Here is a 19,347-nt window from a genome sequence, read left to right as displayed (position 1 = left end):
AATTTTTGGGTGAACTAACCCTTTAAGAGCCTGGGATCTTAATAAAGCTTGAACTTGATCCCTATAGTCATATAGGCTAAAGATCCAGACATCTTCAGCCCATACAACTAGGGATGGGAATCATAACGTATTTAATCACTCTTCTTAACATTTCAGATTCCTTAAGGATTCCATTAATAATTCATTTGAGGAAAAATATTTTGAAACAAAACAGAACTGAACATGTACTGACCTCCTGTTGCTAATTCGACTGAATCATAAAGCCTACAAACGCGTGGTAGAGTTTCATCTTTCTCCAAAGTTATGACTGATAAAAATGTCTTTGTATTCTTTTAAACTAAAGTTGCGTCTATCTCATCATAACCCTCTCACATAAGCGCTTGTCAGTGCGGGCATCTGTTGTTGTTGTAGTCTCTGGTATTTTTTTTTATTTTTTATTTTTTGCTCCGTCTTTTTAGTTTTGTTTTCTACTGTGAAATAGAGGTCTTCTCTTGTCCTACAATCTGTACCCGACCCGAATCACTTCTTACTCAAACCCGATGTGCATAAATTAGTTTTTTTAAAAAGCCTGATAAAAGTAGACCCAAGTCCGACCCGACCCGACCCGACGGCATTTATTTTCGAAACCGACTGGACCCGAACATAAATGGCATTGACGTGTGCACAGCCTGCAGTCAGTCAGGAAAAATCCTAGTGTCCTGCTGAGATGATTTGGCCGCTGCTCCATTACTTTCATTTATTTATTTATATTATTGCCTGCCCGACAAGTTATTTCTGAGTTCGGCTTAACACAGTTTGTAAAGATAATTAAACAAAATAATGAAATGAATGATAGGATATATGCATAAAGACAAGATGACTATTATACTAATATAATAAATAATCTTAGTAAAACTATAAAAACAGAAGATCTAAAAACGGTTCATCAGAAAACTAAACGTATAAGAGTATGAACTGTCACAGACAAAGCTTGCTAGCTTGTTAGCTTTAGAATACTTGCCCTCAAAGTTGCTGACATAACTCGAAACAGACAATTTAAAGCCCTTCTCACTAGAGGGTGTGAGAGATGCCACTTCGATCCGTGAAAGATCTTGCAAGCAGTGAGTCTAAAATCCATGCTGACAGGGCTCATTGAAACGGTAAGCAAAAATGTGGAGCAACTTAGTCTAAATGCGTAGAGTCCATTGCAAGTAGAAGCGAGGATTCAACTTGTCTACACCAGACAAAAGACAATAGAACCCATTATAATCAGTGATATTGTCTACACTGGATGCGACACGACATAACAAATTCCTGATAGTAAACGGATCCCCTGTTCTATTTTTGACGTAGTCCAAGTCCTTTGCAACGGTCGGTTTGTGGCGCTCAGTGTAGACAGCTTTTAGCTGTTGTGGCGCGGCGCGATGCGAAGCGATAAAAGTCGCGTCTGGTGTAGACACGGTGTAACGTTGTCATAAAATTGTTTTAAATAATAATATTTTGTTAAATGCCCGACACAGTTTAAAAGAATTTGGGTCTTCTCGGGTCCATTTGGGTAATTTTAAATTACCCGAGACCCGAGGCCACTAATGCCGTACCCGACCCATGTTTGAGGCACTCATCAATTTTGGACCCAAACCTGCTCGGGTTTTGGGTCGGACCTCGGGTTTTCAGATCCAAGTGGATCCGTGAAGACCTCTACTGTGAAACAACGGCCCGGGCCAGTGTTGCCACCTTGTGAAACAACTGATTAGTGCAAAACATATTCAATGAGCATGTGCAACCTGTGCATACAAAGTTACAAAAATCGGGCGGCGTGCGTACTGTAAGAACGTACTATTCATAATTGTTTCTTATTCGTAAGTATATAAGAAAGTGGCTCATAAGAATCATTTGTTCAGTAATTAAATTACTCTTGTTGCCCTGTACTGTATGTTTCTGTGATGTTCTGTTTGCCTTACTATGTTCAAGAACTGTTACTGTAAGTCATGAAAATATTTTCATTTCTGTGTTTTCCTTAAATCCTTTCAAGACTATAGCTTGGACGTTCAATGTCCAACATCGATATCTGTACATTGATACGCTCTAATGACTATCATAGCATTGTGAAAGCCACACAAAAAATAACTATGTGGTTTATAACAGTAAGAGTTCACAAGAACCATCATGCATTGTGATCAGTCAATCTTTTTGAAGCATTGACTCTTTGCACATCACTCATTTCAATTCCCAGCAGCCTCTGTGGAACCAAATACCCTGAAACAGCAGAGGGGTTCCTCTCTGCGGCGACCCTAAACTGTTTGGAGAGGGTTTCGGCTTCAGTCGCATCGTCGCGCACTCATGTACCATGAAATGATTGAGACGCTTCCGTCAATGGCTTCATACGAAATGGTTTCGAAACAGCAGAGCGCACTGTGAAATGAAGTCCCTGCCGATGAATAGGGTGAGTCTAGCGCACAAACGTGAATAAACATGAAACCTGAGGCCTGTCGAAGAAGATGGGCCTCCTTATTTGAAAGAGGAGACGGAGGGAAATAAAGAGAAAAAAGGCACCCCTGATAGTCCAGAGAGACAACCTTGTTGTCTCCTTGACAATTGAAGCAGCCCCCCTCCAAACAACTCCCTTTTCACGGTCAATTTCACATTTATGGGCGCCGCGCTTGTGAACAAGTTTCAAACTGAAATTTACAAGCCGCTGTCACACTGGCTGCTATAATTGTGAGAATGCTGGTGTTATATTTTCAGGGTTTTTTTTTTTTTTTAGTTTTACAGAAATTGTGAAATTTGACCTTGCTTCTATGTTTTTCCATTCTTGTAAATGTTTCTTCTGGGAGCAGTTGAGTTGGAGTCACACGGAGTGATCTGATTTTTCCTGTGTTGTGAACTGAATAGTGGAAGACTTCGAACCAATAGCAAGTGTTACGCAGTGACCTTGCTAATGACAGTACAGCGCACAATCTCATGAAAGCCACAGCATAAACATGTTCAATATGAATTAATTGATCTAAACGACAGCACTGAGATTCCATTCTGGTCTGATCAAATCACAGCGGAGAAAGACTTGAATAATTATGAGTCATTTTAGCCCGTAGCAAGGTGCCACTTATGAACAAATCCTTTGAATCCTGGGCGGCCTTGCGACGCGAGCCAGTAAACAGTATGCAGTAGAATTAATTACGCTTTCTTTGTGCCGTTTCCTCGCTAATCGGGATCTTCGGCAGCAGAAAGATCTTTTCAATACATTTCTCCCGTCGCTGATGGTAAAGCGTGGAGAATATGGAAAAATGCTCATTTGCGCAGCGATAAGATGAAAGACACATCCCTTTAGCCCCGTTTGACTCTGTGCAGGAAATCATTCATTAATGTTTGTTAAGTATGACAATCTAGCCAGGCCAGATCTACATACTCCAGACGGCATCGCATGGAGAGATAACGCAGGCCAGCAGCAGCCAGAAGAGAGCACAGCCAGTTCCTGTAATGATGGGGAATTTATGGGCCTTTAAAGAGATAGTGCCGAGGCCTTCCACTAATCACACACTCCACCGGGGTGCTGGGTGGGATTTTGCTGGGGTTTTTTTTCCTTTTTTTCTTGTCCGCACTGGAGGCATTTGAATTTTTTTTTTTTTTTTTTTTTTTTTTTTTTGTAATCAGCTTCCGAAAGCTGCATGCCACTGCAAATTATTGGGCGGAAAAGCGAAACTGTGGACTTTGTTTGAGTATTTGTTGTACAGCTGTCTCTAGTTTTACAGGGAAATCTGTTTATTTAACAACAGTTCACTTTATAAAGTCCTCAATTACCACTGCTTTAAATGGAGGGGAAATATTGGCTTCCTAAGTGGCCACCCATCACCAAGCATAACAAAATTAGCACTTTATCTTCAAAACACACAGGATACATAATTCAAAAGTCCCCATTATTAGAAAACAATTCAACGAGCCAATTTTGTTTATGTAATAGCTAGAGCCGTTTTTCTCTTTTTGCTCACAAGAAGGGAGTCTTTCATATTCCTAAATAGAGGGTACAAAATGTGTAAATTACTAACAACAGACACTTCTGAATCTCTTGGAAAATAATTTTTGTACTCTTGATAAATTATACCCAAAACCCTTACAAAAAAGTTCTGTGGTGGATTATACTTAAAGGGATAGTTCACCCAAAAATGAAAATTTTATCATCATTTACTCACCCTCATGTTGTTCCAAACCTGTATGAAATACTTTCTTCTGCTGAACACAAAAGAAGATATTTTGAAGAATGTTAGTAACCAAAGAGTGGATGGCACCCTTTGACTTCCATTGTATTTTTTTTCCTACTATGGAAGTCAATGGGTGCCATCAACTGTCTCGTTATCCACAATCTTTAAAATATCTTTTGTGTTCAACAGAAGAAAAAAACTCATACAGGTTTGGAACAACTTGAGGGTAAGTATTTTCATTTTTGGGTGAACTATCTCTTTAAAGTGAGCATGAAATGCCATTCATAACCCATTTTACTTTATAATCTGATATTTTCTCAGAATGAAACTGGATATTCAATAATAAAAGATTGGCAAATTCTTCGGGAATTAATTGGATCGTGAAATGTGGATGTTACGCACCAGGATAGTGGAAATGGGTTGAAAAATAAGAGGTATTTGTAACGATATTTTGATATCTAAAAAAATTATTTCTATATTAATCTATCATGGTTTTCCAAAGTATATGAAAAATGATTATGGTACTACCATAGTACATAAAAAAAGTCACATTACCAAGGTAACTTGTCAAAAAAAAACATGGTACCATATATTTGGTGGTAGTTTTTTTTTTTTTTTTAGTGTATTAAGGGATATGAACAGTGAAAAGGTTATTTTCAATGAGAGCAATAAGCAATATTTATTATATTTAGTGTATTTTTTTAGCCACAGTGTTGTATAGTACATTAACCATTAGAATACTGAATCACTTTTTTGCATTTCCTGCACTGATATTGTGGAAAAAAATCTGTGGATCTTTCTGTGGAGTTCTGTGTGTGTGTGTGTTCATTCAGAATCTAGACAATATATTTGTCTGATCTTTCTATCGCTCTCTCTCTCTCTCTCTGTGGCGCTCTCTTTCAGTTTATTGGGATTAGAAAGCTCAGATCTCCTTAAAATCACCCTCACCAGATTGACATTTTCAAGGGCTTCCTTGGTAGAACAATGCTGAGAGGAAGAGAAAAGCCAATATGACTTTGTGTCTACCTTGCTGCAGGAGCTGTTTGTGTAAATCGCCTATAAGCTTATTGACCCGCATGCATGTCGCTGCCATTAGACAGAACAGAGGAGCTGTGGTCCGATTGGCTGATTTCTCACTAACTCTATCCTAATGTCTGACATATGCATGCATGGACGAATGCACACACATGCAAACATCTTGGCGCATAGATCAATCTCTTAGCATTCTCTTTTTCTTTTTTAGACTAGTGAGCCGAAGGGCCACAAACCTTATGTCTATCCAGTCTCTTTTGAGACAGATTTAAGCTCTGTTCTAAACCATAGTGAGTTGTCAACTGTCTACAAAGACCGCTGTCTTACTAGGCAGCATCCTAATTGTCATAAGTGACTGATTTGAAATGCTTTTCAGAGGCAACAATTCATTCAACAGTAATTCACACATGTCACACAAATATCGCCCCTCACATGAAGTGCACAAAAGACCTGGCAAACTCACAGTTAGTTTCAATTCGATGATAGACATTAGCATGTTGCTAAGCTAATGACTCAGTAGTGTTACAATTAACATAAAAAACACATAGCACACAAAAATATTGGAAGAAATTGTGTATTTTAATCAGATATCTAGTAAATGCTCCCTAAAGAGTTATATACTATAACTTCTTTTTATTTATTTTTTGAAAAGTTTCTCTCTTCTGTAATCTAATATATTTTAATACTTTAAACTTGGCATTGTCTTGGCTATTGAATTTAGTTGGATCTTATGATAAATTGCTTGTGATACTACACATTTGTAAATCGCTTTGGATAAAAGTGTCTGCTAAATAAATGAATTTTAAGGTCAAATTGGAGTTTTACCACCAATAAGATAGCAAATACAGTATGAATGACCGGTCAAGTATGTAATTGATCTTTTGAGGATTTTTTTATGAAAAATTATGTTGCTTATAAAATAAAAATTGTCAAATACAAAGTTTTTTTGTTTTTTAAATACACATAAAATGCTTTCATTCAGCAAGGACACATTAAAATGATCAAAAGTGACAGTTACATTTTCAACACTGATAACAATAAGAAATGTTTCTTGAGCAGCAAATTAGCATATTTGATTTCTGAAGGATCATGTGACACTGCTTGATTGAGCGAAAGAAAGCGAGGGAGTGAAAGAAAGTGAAAGAAAAAGAAAGAGTGAAACAAAAAGAATAAGCAAAAGAAAAAGAAAGTGAAAGAAAAAAATGAGCAAAAGAAAATGAGAGAGCGAAAGAGTGAGCGAGTGAAAGATAAAGTGAAAGACAGAAAGAAAAAGAAAGTGAAAGAAAAAGTGAAAGAAAATGAGAGAGTGAAAAAAAAGTGAGGGAGCGAAAGAAAGTGAAAGAGCGAGGGAGTGAAAGAAAGAGCAAGGGAGTGAAAGAAAGCGAGCGAAAGAAAGAAATAGCGAAAGAAAGAGTGAGCGAGCAAGTGAAAGAAAGAAAAAGAAAGAGCAAGCAAGCGAAAGAAAGAAAAAGAAAGAGCGAGCAGAAGGAAGAGAGAGTGAGTGAGCAAAAGAAAAAGAGAGAGAGAAAAGAAGAAAGAAAGAAAGAAAGAAAGAGGCGATGTTTCAGAGGGACAGTGGCAGCATGATTTCTGAAGGATCATGTGACACTGAAGACTGCAGTAATGATACTGAAAATTCAGCTTTGTCATCATAGGAATAAATTACATTTAAAAATGATTAAAATAGAAAACATTTATTTTGAATTGTAATAAAATTTCACTTTTTTTCTGTTTTTTATTGTATTTTTATCAAAAAAAAAATGCAGCCTTGGTGACTTCTTTAAAAAACATTTAAAAAATCTTACTGAGCCCAAACTTTTGAACAGTAGTGTATTAAAATAATTGGTTGGTTTCATGGTTTCATAATCTTCAACAACTGAAGACGAATCTTTACCACGAGCACTTGCTCCCTAACTAACTAACTAACTGACTAACTAACTAGCCTGTTCTGTTCTAGCATTTGGTATGATTGCACTGCTTGTGTTGATTTTTCTTTCAGATGAATTGCCTCTGCTTGTATTATTCTCATTTGTAAGTCACTTTGGTTGAAAGAGTCTTCTATCTAAATTAATAAATTCTGAGATGGGAATGTTGGAGGCGAATATTTGGGACACGGTTAATGTCTGACCATGTTATTTATCTGCTTTCTGAGAAGCAAGATGGATATTTATAAAAAATTGCACGCAAGAGTGACAAAGAAACATGGAGGAATGTAAAATTACAGACAAGGATGTGTCCCAAACAAGAACTGCTTCTGTCATGTGCACATGACTATATTCTGTTGCATGTCGATCTCCTTCATTTTATGGGGGTAATTTCTGTTGCACTGTACCTGGTTGGCACAATGTTTTCCCGGCGGATTCCCTCCATGTTCCTGAAAGAAACTTCATCAAGCTGCTGTGACACTTGTTCCCTGCGAGGTTGCCTTGGCGATTGTGTTTAAAATGCATTGCGAACGGTGTTAGATAGAAGGCAGAAAATCCTTAATCACTGCTTAATTAACGAATCATCTTGTAGCTTCATTTCCTGAGCGGTAATTAAACAGTTCCAAGACGTTTCGTTACAGGGCTTAACATGTTCGCCGGAGATCAAGGTAGAGCCTTTAATGTTATCTCGCTGCCTTCCCAAACTCACTACACTGGAAAGGAACTGTTGATATTGCCTTTTGTTATCCTTATGGTAATGCTCAATGAGTATGCTAAGGAGCTTCTCAAGGCCTGACAATACAAATAGTGAGCGGGAGAGTGAGGAGGACAGAATGAATAAAAAAGCTGAGCCCTAGCAGGAACTTGTATGCGGGAAAATAGGTCAGAATGACCTCATGTGCAGTAAGTAGGGCAGCGCGGCCCTCTCCTTTCGCCCGGGTGTGCAGAGGCAAGCAAGAAGCTGCGATCCTTTTGGCCATGTTTACTGCCTGCCTTTGAAGTGAACCACGTCTTAACTGGCTTAAACACACCGTGGCGAGAGAATTTGATCTTTAGATTAACCCATCTGGATGGACCAGTGTGTGTTTGAGGACCATGGTGAAGGCCGTTCCACCATGTTAGAGAGTCGCTGAGACGCTTCCATGAAGCAGCTCTACCCAGAGTGTGACTCCAATGCACTGGGGTAAAAAAAAAAATGACCAAAAAAATCAACATTGTGAGACAAAATTATATATCGATCTATCTATCTCTCTATTGATCTATCTATCGATCTGTCTGTCTCTCTGTCTGTCTATCGACATTAATGAAGTTTGAAGTGTCAATATGAAGTGTAGTTGAAAACAAAAATGTTTAATGCTTCTACTAAATGTAAAATTATTTTATTTATCTGTTGTGTTTTTCAGGGGAAGAGAATGGCAACAGAGAAATAGGAGAGTCAGAGATGGAAACAGAGAGTGAGAAGACCAGACACCCCCCTCTGGAGCCGGAGGAATGGGACGGTCCACGTAAGTGCATCATTTGATTGTGTCAATGTGCATGCGTTTGTTATATGACCATACATTTTGACTTTATGTCTTGTAATTGTGACTTTATATCTCAAACGTTCACTTAACATTCATTATCTGTACAGGTAATATATCGTCTGACTTATTTTTATTTCCTTTTGAAAGCCTTTTTCAAATTTATGGACAAAAAAAGACAAATTTTGTGACGTTAGCTGCAGCAACTTACGTCAGACATGGCATTTTGTTGCTTTTAGGCCAAATTTGATTTAACACATCTATGTGTTAGTATACTCTCAAAGATTGACAAAATTACAGGTAGGGTAGGTAATTTCAGAGAGGCTAACAATAGCAAGCTAGCTTTGAAAGCCCACCCTCCCTTCAGAGTGTCTTCAAAGCCACGCCTCCTTCAAAATACATGAATGCGCACATCCAGAGCAGAGTCTGCAAAGTGCCATGAGAGACGGCGTTAAATTACCTCATGTCTCTCTCAAAGCACATAACATTGCAATAATAATGAATGTAAACAACTTACAAAGCGCTGACTTGTACCACCTGACTGCTTCAGATTCATTTCGCTGTTGATAGTATTGACATAGAAAAGCATAAATCAGAGTCTAAGGACGTGAACAGCTCCGGGTAGAACGTCACAGGTTGCTATCTTGTAATTACGGTCACGACATGGTGTGAACACAGCATAAGCACGTTGTTTTGGTTCAGGAGGAACTGTAAAAGGCGGCTGCTGTTTGTTTGTGGCACTCGGTAACTGTCTGTCTACAACTTTGCATAACCTTATGGAACGCACTGATGATGTGTGATGTCCGCGCAAGCATAGTGCGCGGAGGTATGGAAATACATATGTTGACAGACAGGTAGGACGATCGTCGGTAGGTCCGAATGCAATGATTGGACGAACATTTTTTGTTCCTGAGACTTCCACAGAAGATATATGTACATGTTTTAATATTTATACCACTTATATTATTAATTGCTCTCAGGATGTGAAGAGAGTTTCAACCAGAATAACAAAAAGTGTTTGTGAAAAAATTGCCTACCCTACCTTTAACTTTTAGCAGATACATACATTTAAAAATGTAAAGTTCTGGGAAAAAACTGACCAAATATATCGATGAATCATCTTGCACTCACAGGTGTTTGCAAATTTTTGTCCAGTCAAATACTCTCTAGAATGAGAATGTCCCTTCCCTTAAGATAATGTGCTTAGCATTAGTAAGTAAATCATGGTTCAAGCTCTGATGTAAACTAAAGTCTATTGACTATGTAAAAAGAACAAACGTTTTGATTGACATGTGAAAAGTAATTGTGAAAAGCAATGTGCGCAAGAATTTAAATCATAAATAGGTTGTAAATAGATAAATAACGCATTTAAGTAAATTTGCGATTACAAAGTCACATGTATGAGATATAAAGACAAAATTAACCAAGAATGTAGCTTGTTTTTGAGTGTTGGGCCTCCATAGGTATCTTAGCTTGAGCGCCTATGGGTCCACAGTCCATCGTGGATTGGTGATCATCTCCTGATCCCTTACTGTACTACAGAAACATTCTGATAATATATACTGGAGAACAGAAACTCAGAGGACAAGAATATCAGAAAGGAATAAAAGGCTGCAGTGCCCCTCTGATATGATACTCAGTCTTGAAGGTCCAATCCAACACGCGATCATTCCTGGCCCTCCTTTAACCGTTTAGCCCATTAGCTAGCGGCCAGTAATCACTTGTAAGCAGCTCATTATGACACGTTTTAAATGAATCCATCTGGGATCAGGGGATTTCAGACGCTCAATAGCAGGACATCTGAAGATATCCTTGACAAGGCCACCCGACAGAGGTAAAACTCTCCGCTGTTTCTGAAGACTTAATGAGCTCTTGAATTACGAAGAGCGCTTTTTTTCAACTTATGTTGAATTGTGATGTGGTCCTGCTTTTGATCACTGACAAAATGGAGCACAGTAGTATTTTGTTCTTGAGGTTTTATTTAGCATGCTGCCTACTCAGTATACCATGATAGTAACTTTATAATGCACCTGACAATATATGTTTTTGAAACGAGAATATTATATATATATTTTTGATTTTGTTATTTTACTCATTGATAATTTGAGTGTTTTGTTGTTCCCATGTACAATTCCTATACTTGACAGAAATTTTGTCATCATTTATTCATGCTCTTGTTGCTCCAAGCCCACTTGAATGTGTTTCTTTCACAGAAGATGTTAGACATACATACATACAAACAGGGATTGTACAATGAAATTGAAACACTGGCCAATATAGTGTTGGAGGTTTCAAGTTGATTTGAGATTTGAGATTTCAAAGATACATTGGAGGAGACATTCTTCTGAAGACATTCTCTAAATTTCAGTTTGTTCCTCACACAAAGCCATCATATATATTCAGAAGACATGAAATATATCAAAGGAGTCGTACTGTATGAACTATATACAATGTATGCCTTCATTACATGGAAAAAAGCAGCATGAGTATTCTGCAAACGTTCTCCTTTTATGTTCCACAGAAGAAGTCATCCGGGATTGGAGCGACATGATATGATGACGAATTCTATGATGATAGAATTTTCATTTTTGGATAAACTATCCCTTTAAGCTTCAGTAGAAAGCACACAACAGACGTAAAAACAGATATCTTTTCTTTCCCAAGAATCTCGTCTTACCATGCAGATTTTCCCTCGCCTTCTCTCAGTAGAAAAAAATCTGTTTTATCTGTCTTTTTGCACTTCTTAAAAGTCACTTCATCAAAGTGATGGATAATACATCCAACAAGATAGCAACGGCAGCAATTACTGTTCAGCCGTGGCATCACATCGCAGAATACACAAAATATGATTCCCCTTTTAATGCATATGACCTCCAGAATTTATTGCAGGTACGTACATTTATAAGAAAGTGGATTTTGGCAAGTTGGCACCGGTGAGCCCCCTGGGGTGTGTATTTTATACTGACAGCGAATCAGAGTTATCAGCACCTATCAGATAATGCATTTATCATTAAATTTCACATTTGCATTTCAATCTGGAAAGGAAATGAGCATTGCCGGCGTAAGATAAGAGCGGTAGGGACGACGGTAATAAACGGTCCCTGTGATCAGGCAGCCAGCAGGGCTGAGGGGGTCAGTCACACAACGATGGGGGCAAGCGCATACAAAAAGAGGCATCATAGACCAGTTAGGGGCTTTCCGGAAGAAAATGCTGAGCTTTAAACTCTAGCGGAGGGGTGGGGGGCTAAGCAGCCCAGTGTCTCTCTGATCATCCATCCTGTGATGCTGAGAGAGAGAAAGACAATTCCCTCCCTATTTGTTTTGAATGATTGATTTTAGTTGGTTGTGTCGCTCATCTGTGAAAGTATAACACAAAGAAACGTGTTCCATAACAACACTAAGTTTTTACATTTTCTGAAGAAAATGAGAGTGTTGCTTGTGGTCTCCAGATATTGGGTCCGTCCTTAAGTGTAAGTCTGCGGGATTTTACACAAAAATACACAAAAAGCTGCATGATTTCAGGTGTCATTCATGTTCGTAGCATAAACGGTGCTGCGAGTTGCACGCTCAAGTTCAATATGTAGGGTTAGGGTTAGGAGTTAGGGTTGTTCAACAATAGTGATGGTTGCAATAGTGTTGGTTGCCTTAGCAAACACTGCTAACTAGTCTGAAATCATTTGAGAAGTTGGTGTGATATTTTTGAGTCATTTAAGGATGCACGATACATTGATTTAAGGTTTTTTTTGTTTGTTTGTTTACTTTATTGCCTGATATTAGATATTTTATTGTGCATGCTCATTTTGTTCTCTTTTTATATTTAGAATACTTTTGTTATCATCTAACTCTCACTTAAATTTCATTGTTAAAAACACTGAGAATTTAATAACACGCTTAAATATAATAAAATATCATAAATTTAATAAATCCATTTTCGTATTGAGGTATCGAACAATTATTTATTTATTTTTTTAGTTTTAGCTGTATGTGAATATATATATATATATATATATATATATATACATATATACGATAATTCAACAAGACGTTCAACGATAATCGTGCTTACTGTGTCCAAAATAAGAGTCTGTGTTTACGTAATATATGTGTGTTTGTTCTGTGTATAATTATTATGTATATATAAATACTACACACACATACATGTATATATTTAAGAAATGTATATATTTAAGATATATATATATATATATATATATATATATATATATATATATATAAATAATATGTACATAATAATTATACACAGAACAAACACATATATTACGTAAACACAGACTCTTATTTTAGACAAGATAATCACGATTATCAGCCCTAACAGCCCTAATAAATATATATATATATATATATATATATATATATATATCTGTGTGTGTGTGTGTGTGTGTGTGTGTATAATATTTTGAATACGTTTCTATTTTTATATTTTCCGGATTCAATTCTTTTTAATTAGTTAAAGTTTTAGTAATTTTGTTGAATGTTTTTGACATTTTTATTGTTTTTTTTTTTTGTTTTGTTTTGTTTTTAAATATGTTTATTTCTATTCAGTTTTTTATTTCACTTTATTTTAGTACTTCAAGTTAAACTAAATAAAACATGAAAAAATGTTGATTTGAGATTTCAGAGCTACATTGGAGAAGACATTCTGTAAATTATTACTTAAATTTCAATTTGTTCCTCATACAAAGCTATCATATACCTTCAGAAGACTTATATATATATATATATTGAAATAACCCTGCTTTGCAGAATATCCAAGTTACAAAAGTAGATGGTGATTTATACTGTCAGTCTGAATTCTGCCAGTATAAGAAACTGTGATAATCATAAAAGAACCATGAAAGTAGTCCATATGAATTTTGTGCTATATTCCAAGCATTCCGAAGTCATTTGATATCTTTGTGTGAGGATCAGACTGATATTTAAGATGTTATTCACTGAAAATCTTGCCTCTAGCTCTCAAACCTCATTCAAGCCACATGAGGGTGAGTAGATAATGACAGAATTTTCATTTTTGCCTGAACTATCCCTTTTAATCTAGTTTGTCAGATTCATCTCAATGCTGAATTCCATATTTACCTCCCACCTCGATCTCTCTGATAGCGCCGACGGTTGCTAATGCTGCTGATAATCTTGTTACATTACACAGATAAGATCTATTCTACATGCCCCATTCGCTCCTCACTGAGACATTACTGTCAAACTCCGGCAGGAATGTGGATTTCTGGGAAAATAGAATGCAAATGAGAAAATCGCCCAACAGGAAACAACCCTCTCAGAATACAGGATATGACATCGCTCACACAGCTGCATCGCTGTCTCTCGGGGAGCAGTACAGTGGACATTAATCTCCGCACGTAATAACCGCATTCACTTTCACGTCATGTCTTCTTGTGAAAGGCCATTTCCCCCGTTTCATTCCTCCCATTGTGTTGGAAAAGTCAGATGGGCATGTTATAATTTTAAATAAAGATGGGAATCACACCATCAAATATGAACATCTCAAATGACATGACGTCCTGTTCTCAGCGATTAAAAGCAAATTTATTTAGTTTAAGAGACTACCTTGTTATCACTTTATTTATTTTATTTTTACTCTTCTTAATCTGGACTCTTTGTTATTGCCCGGCTTAAGTTAAAATGTATGATTGCGATCGGCAAAAGATAATTCTTTAATTGTTCAGTGCGAATGGGATATTTAATAGAGAGTACATCAAAAGAAGGACAGTATCTTAATGAAGAGACTCAAACAGGTTCCTCCTGCTTTAAAAATCTCTTAAAACCAATTTCAGGATTTGCTTTAGGTGTAAAAAGTTCACATACTTCAATGTTAAAGGGGTCATGTCATGTCTACCTGATTGGCCAAACTTTATTTGCGATCTTGTCTGTGTCATTTTCTTTACATGAAACATGGCGTGAAACATAAAACATGCTGCATCTCTGAATGAGACGATTGCTGTAATTTTGTGTTGCATATAAGTGATTACTTATAAAATAACGAAGCTAAGTTTGTAAGTGTTACAAATTTGTAAATGTTATTTCTATATTCTGCAAAGAAATCATTTTTTAGTATACAAGGTAGTAACTTGGTATCACTGTTGTTTTTATTTTAGATTTTATTATAGTTTTTGAATTTATTATTTTGAATTAGCTTTTATTTATATATATTTTTAGATTAATTTTAGTTCAATTCTTAGTAATTTCATTATGTGCTTTTCTATCTTTCTATCTATCTATCTATCTATCTATATGCTATTTAGGCTTAATTTATTTTTATTTTATTTTAGTTTAGTTTAGTTTTAGATACGTTTTTTAGTTTAGTTGAAGATTAGTTTCAACTAATATTGGTATTTTATTTTATTACAGCTTTATTTCAATGAACAGAAATGTAAAATAAATGAAATATTTTTCATTTTAGTTAATAATATCCTATCTTGGAGCGCAGACAGGTTTTGCAGTGATCTTTGGTTTTTGAATGAATCTTTTATGTGAACAAATAATTCTTATTCACTGACTCATATTTTATCTCTTCTTTTAAAAGCGTGCGACTGTTTTCCATTGGTTTGGATTTACTGAACGAGTGTTTTGAGTCTGAACCAGACTCAGCATTAAATACAACATCACTTTTGTGAATGACTTAGTTGAATGATTGATTCATGGACTCATTCAGAACACACAAAAAAGACCCTTTTCACCACCTACTAGAGTAATGATGATACAGTCAGCAGAAAGAGTCACCGAACTAATCAGTGAACAAATACGAAGTTCTGTCATGAAACTCTAGATGGCGCAGACTGATGGGTCCTTAACAACCTACTGACAATTACATCATTAACTACACGGCACAAGCTGGTTGGTTCCTGTTGCATCTGCAGCCAATGAACTTGCTGCTCAACATTTAATTAGTTGGTCAGTGTTTGCTGTAGCAGTTTGCAGCATGCTTTCAGAGTTCCTCCGAAACCCTCCACCTTCCCCAGCTCCACCTGTATAGATCTGTTACAGGTATATTTCATATATGCTATTTGTATTTGTATGCCAAAGTATACTTCTGTGTGCGTGCAACAGCGCATGTGCAAGCAGGACAGAAGAGTCCACTAGGTGGCAATACGCACAGTACTGAGCACAGTGTGCAGTCGTTGAAGAAGTGTGTGGAAAGAGCGATTCAAAAGCAACACGCTTGAAACAAGGAGGAAAATACAACAATGGACGGCGAACTTGACGAGCGTTTCTGTGAAGAGATCAGAAAGTACATAGCATATCTTTCTCCATCGTTTTTGATTCTTGTTCTCCTGGTATATCTTCTGAACTATGTTGCAATGCTGGATGCACTATTTTTTTCTTCTCCGATCCTGCCCAACGAATGTCCCGTTGATGACATGACTCAGTGCTGCCCTCCGATGTCTGGTAGAGTATAGAAAAAATTGTACTGCAGATGTGTTGAACTCGGTCATCTGTGGTTGAGTATACTTTGAAAGATAGGTGGACACAACTGCGCTAAACGTGTCCGGGTGCGAAAAGTGAAGTATCCCCGGGCCTTTACTTGCCCACAGCAGCATGTTGTGTATGTATTGGCAGTAGCAAGTCCCATACTTGCTCTGCAGCAGCAGCAATAATCAACAGCAGCAGCAGTGTAGCAGATCTATTTCGCCGAGACAAATACATTAACATTGTCATATCCATTACAATGCTAAACTCCTGAGAGCTGTCATGAGAGAAATTCAAAAGATTCAAGACAGAACATGTCTGCACCGGACACGATAGTTGTCGCGTCGAGCAGCACCGCAGCAGCTTGAGCCTGTCTACACTGGACGCGACAAAGCGACAATTGCAAATCTATTTGTTCTTCATGTGAGAAGTAGCGTGAGCTCCTGGAGGACGGCAGAATTAGAAGAGGGCATTAGTTTATTGTCGCCGATTTGTTGTCATATCGCACCGCATCCAGTGTAGACATTCATCACTGGTTAATGGGTTCTGTTTGCTTTTGTCATGTCGTGTTGTGTCGCGTCACTCGCGTCTAGTGTACACGTGGTGAGAGAGAGGCTAAAAAATAGTCATGTAAATCTATATTATGACATTTTTTGGCACAAAAAAGTATGATTTGACCCCTATAAGCACTAGAGTTCTACAAAAGTTCGCTCACGGCTTCCTTCTAGTCCATAAGCATGTTCTGTGAAGGCAGGAGACCATCCCCGAGATGAAAAGAACATCCACTCTGAGCTCATAAAGGAAGTGTTCTTATCTGCCCCTCCGTCTTCTTCATTCTCTCTCGTCATGGGCTTCTGTATATTAGTGGTAATAGCCTGTACAGCTATTTTGTTAATTATCATGGACGTCTTTGATGCATATCTTGACACGCTCCTCAAGGCATAAAGAAAGTGCATGTGCAGGAAAAGAAAGGGAAGGAAGCTTTTATGCATTAATGAACTTCTTTTTTGTACTTATCACTACGTCTGCCCTCAAATAGAAGCCTTCGACTTGAACTTAAAGGAGTTATATTGTGGAAAACAGGACTTTTTAGTCTTTCTTGCTTCAAGTGTATAATATATATATATATATATATATATATAATTATTATTATTATTATTATTTAAAATATCTAAACATAATTTAAAAATGTATTATTTTATATTAATTTTAATTTATTTTATTATTTAAAAAAATATATTTTTAAATAATAAAATAAATGAAAATTAATATAATAATATATTTAAAACTGTGTGTGTGTGTGTGTGTGTGTATATATATATATATATATATATATATATATATATTTTTTTTTTTTTTTTTTTTTTTTTTTTGGAGAATGCATAAGAAAATGATGATGAATGGAGAATCTCGATCATCCAATAAGCATTGAGTAACCCTCAGCTAGATCCAGTCACCTTGAGGACTGACACACCTCCTCATGGGTGGCTCTCTAAGCTCAGCAGTGCCTATCGGACACAGTTGGTTCTGTCTCTGTGAGCCAACTGGACTCGGGCCACGAACAGAACACAGGCAGGTTCTGCTGAAGAAGCCCTAAAGTAAGAAAGGAGCAGGTAGGACACAGACAGGCAGAAAGCACGTCCTCACAGACAGGAAGCACGTATAGATTGCCTGTTCTCCGCTCAGCCCACCTGTACGTGGAGCTGACACTGCCCGCCCTTGACCGGACCCCCTCACCCACACCAAACAATAGCCGCTTCAGCTTTAATGCACATATGTCATGCTAAGTGAATTTGTGGAGCAGATGGTCACGATAGCATGGCAGGTGCCTCGACAAATGTTTGCGTTTGCTGTGCTGCTATTTATATCGGCGCAAAACACAGCAGCACAAATATTTGAAAAGGCCATTGGGTGTTTTTTCAACATGCGTCACAATTATCAACGTGTCTTTTTTGTTCTTCCCAGCCCAAAACAAACAGATGGCAGTTATGGGTTCATTGCTAACCGCCTTCGATTTCTGTGCAGATCTGAAAATACACAGCAAAAAGATAGATGAAGGTCTTAAAGGAATAGTTCACCCAAAAATAAATATTCTGTCATCATTTACTCATGTCGTTCCAAACCAGTATGACTTTTTTTTTTCTTCTGTGGAACACAAAAGGAGATGTTTATGCTACTTTTCAATCTAATGGAAGCAAATGAGGCTTCAAAAATGCCAAGAAAGCTCCCTTAGTTGTTTTATTAGTCTTGTTTTCCTGTTCTAAAAATCTAAAAATCCTTAAAACATGTTCAATTTGATTGAGAAGCTGCACTTGTGACTTGTTTTCAGTGGATGTGTATTCATTATTAATATATTTTGTCTTTCTGCACTGAACTTTGCTTTTTTTTTTTTTTTTTAAATAGTATTAATATAATAAAACAATATACTGATATTTTGAAGAATGCTGGTAATCAAACAGTGTCAGTTCCCATTGACTTCCATTGTATTTTTTTGTCTATACAATGGGAGCCAAAGGGAACTGAAAGTATTTGGTCAAAAATATTTCTTCAAAATATCTTCTTTCTATCTGCAGAAGAAAGAAAGTCATACAGGTTTGGAATGACATGAGGGTGAGTAAATGATGACAGGATTTTCATTTTTGTTCTGACTATCCCTTTAAAAACTAGTGAAAAAAACACATTCATATTCAAAATATCTCATGCAGTACTGCGTCTCAAGTAAGTTTGTTGTTGTAAAGATTTTTAGATACTTTATATCATTTAACTAAAAGTGTGTAACAAAAATGAGACGAGAGTTGCAGCAGATGGGTCGATTTTCATTAAAAACTCAAATATGCATCTGTTACTCGTGTAAAGGTGTCATATGGCTTCAGAAGACTTGAATACAATACACAACTGCTTTTTTTGGAATTTTACGGTGCATGTTCAATCTCTGGTCGCTATGAAAGGAAGTCATATGGGATTGGAAACATGAGGGTGGTTAAGTAATACCATAATTTAAATTTTTGGGTGAATTATTTAACCCTTAAAGACATACCTTCGGTCTTTATCGATCCTGGACGTCATTGATTGTGGATCTGGTGAAGAAGCTGTCACCGATCAAAATATTGATTTTGAAGAGGTTGAAAACGATAGTTTTGAGATTATGTTTGAGATCGCAATTATGAGCCAGATATACTGGGAAAATGAGCTTTCACGATGACAGTGATGATAATAAAAAGCATCTGCTCAAATTGAACCCTTCCATATTCTAAA

General features: G+C 36.8%; 1 protein-coding gene across 4 annotated transcripts in view; it reads left to right on the top strand.

Moving 5' to 3' along the window:
* The window catches only part of zfpm2a (zinc finger protein, FOG family member 2a), a 184,424-nt gene that overhangs the window by 57,781 nt on the left and 107,296 nt on the right, over positions 1-19,347 (top strand). For all 4 annotated transcript variants that reach the window (XM_051866229.1, XM_051866228.1, XM_051866230.1 and 1 more), the window contains one exon: positions 8,536-8,637. In XM_051866229.1, coding sequence (XP_051722189.1) covers positions 8,536-8,637 — 102 coding nt within the window. The remainder of the gene's footprint in view (positions 1-8,535; positions 8,638-19,347) is intronic.

The sequence above is a fragment of the Ctenopharyngodon idella genome, chromosome 16 (genome assembly GCF_019924925.1).
Source record: "Ctenopharyngodon idella isolate HZGC_01 chromosome 16, HZGC01, whole genome shotgun sequence".
Lineage (NCBI taxonomy): Eukaryota > Metazoa > Chordata > Actinopteri > Cypriniformes > Xenocyprididae > Ctenopharyngodon > Ctenopharyngodon idella.
Note: the sequence above shows the minus strand (reverse complement) of the source record. Positions and strands in the feature narration are given on the sequence as shown.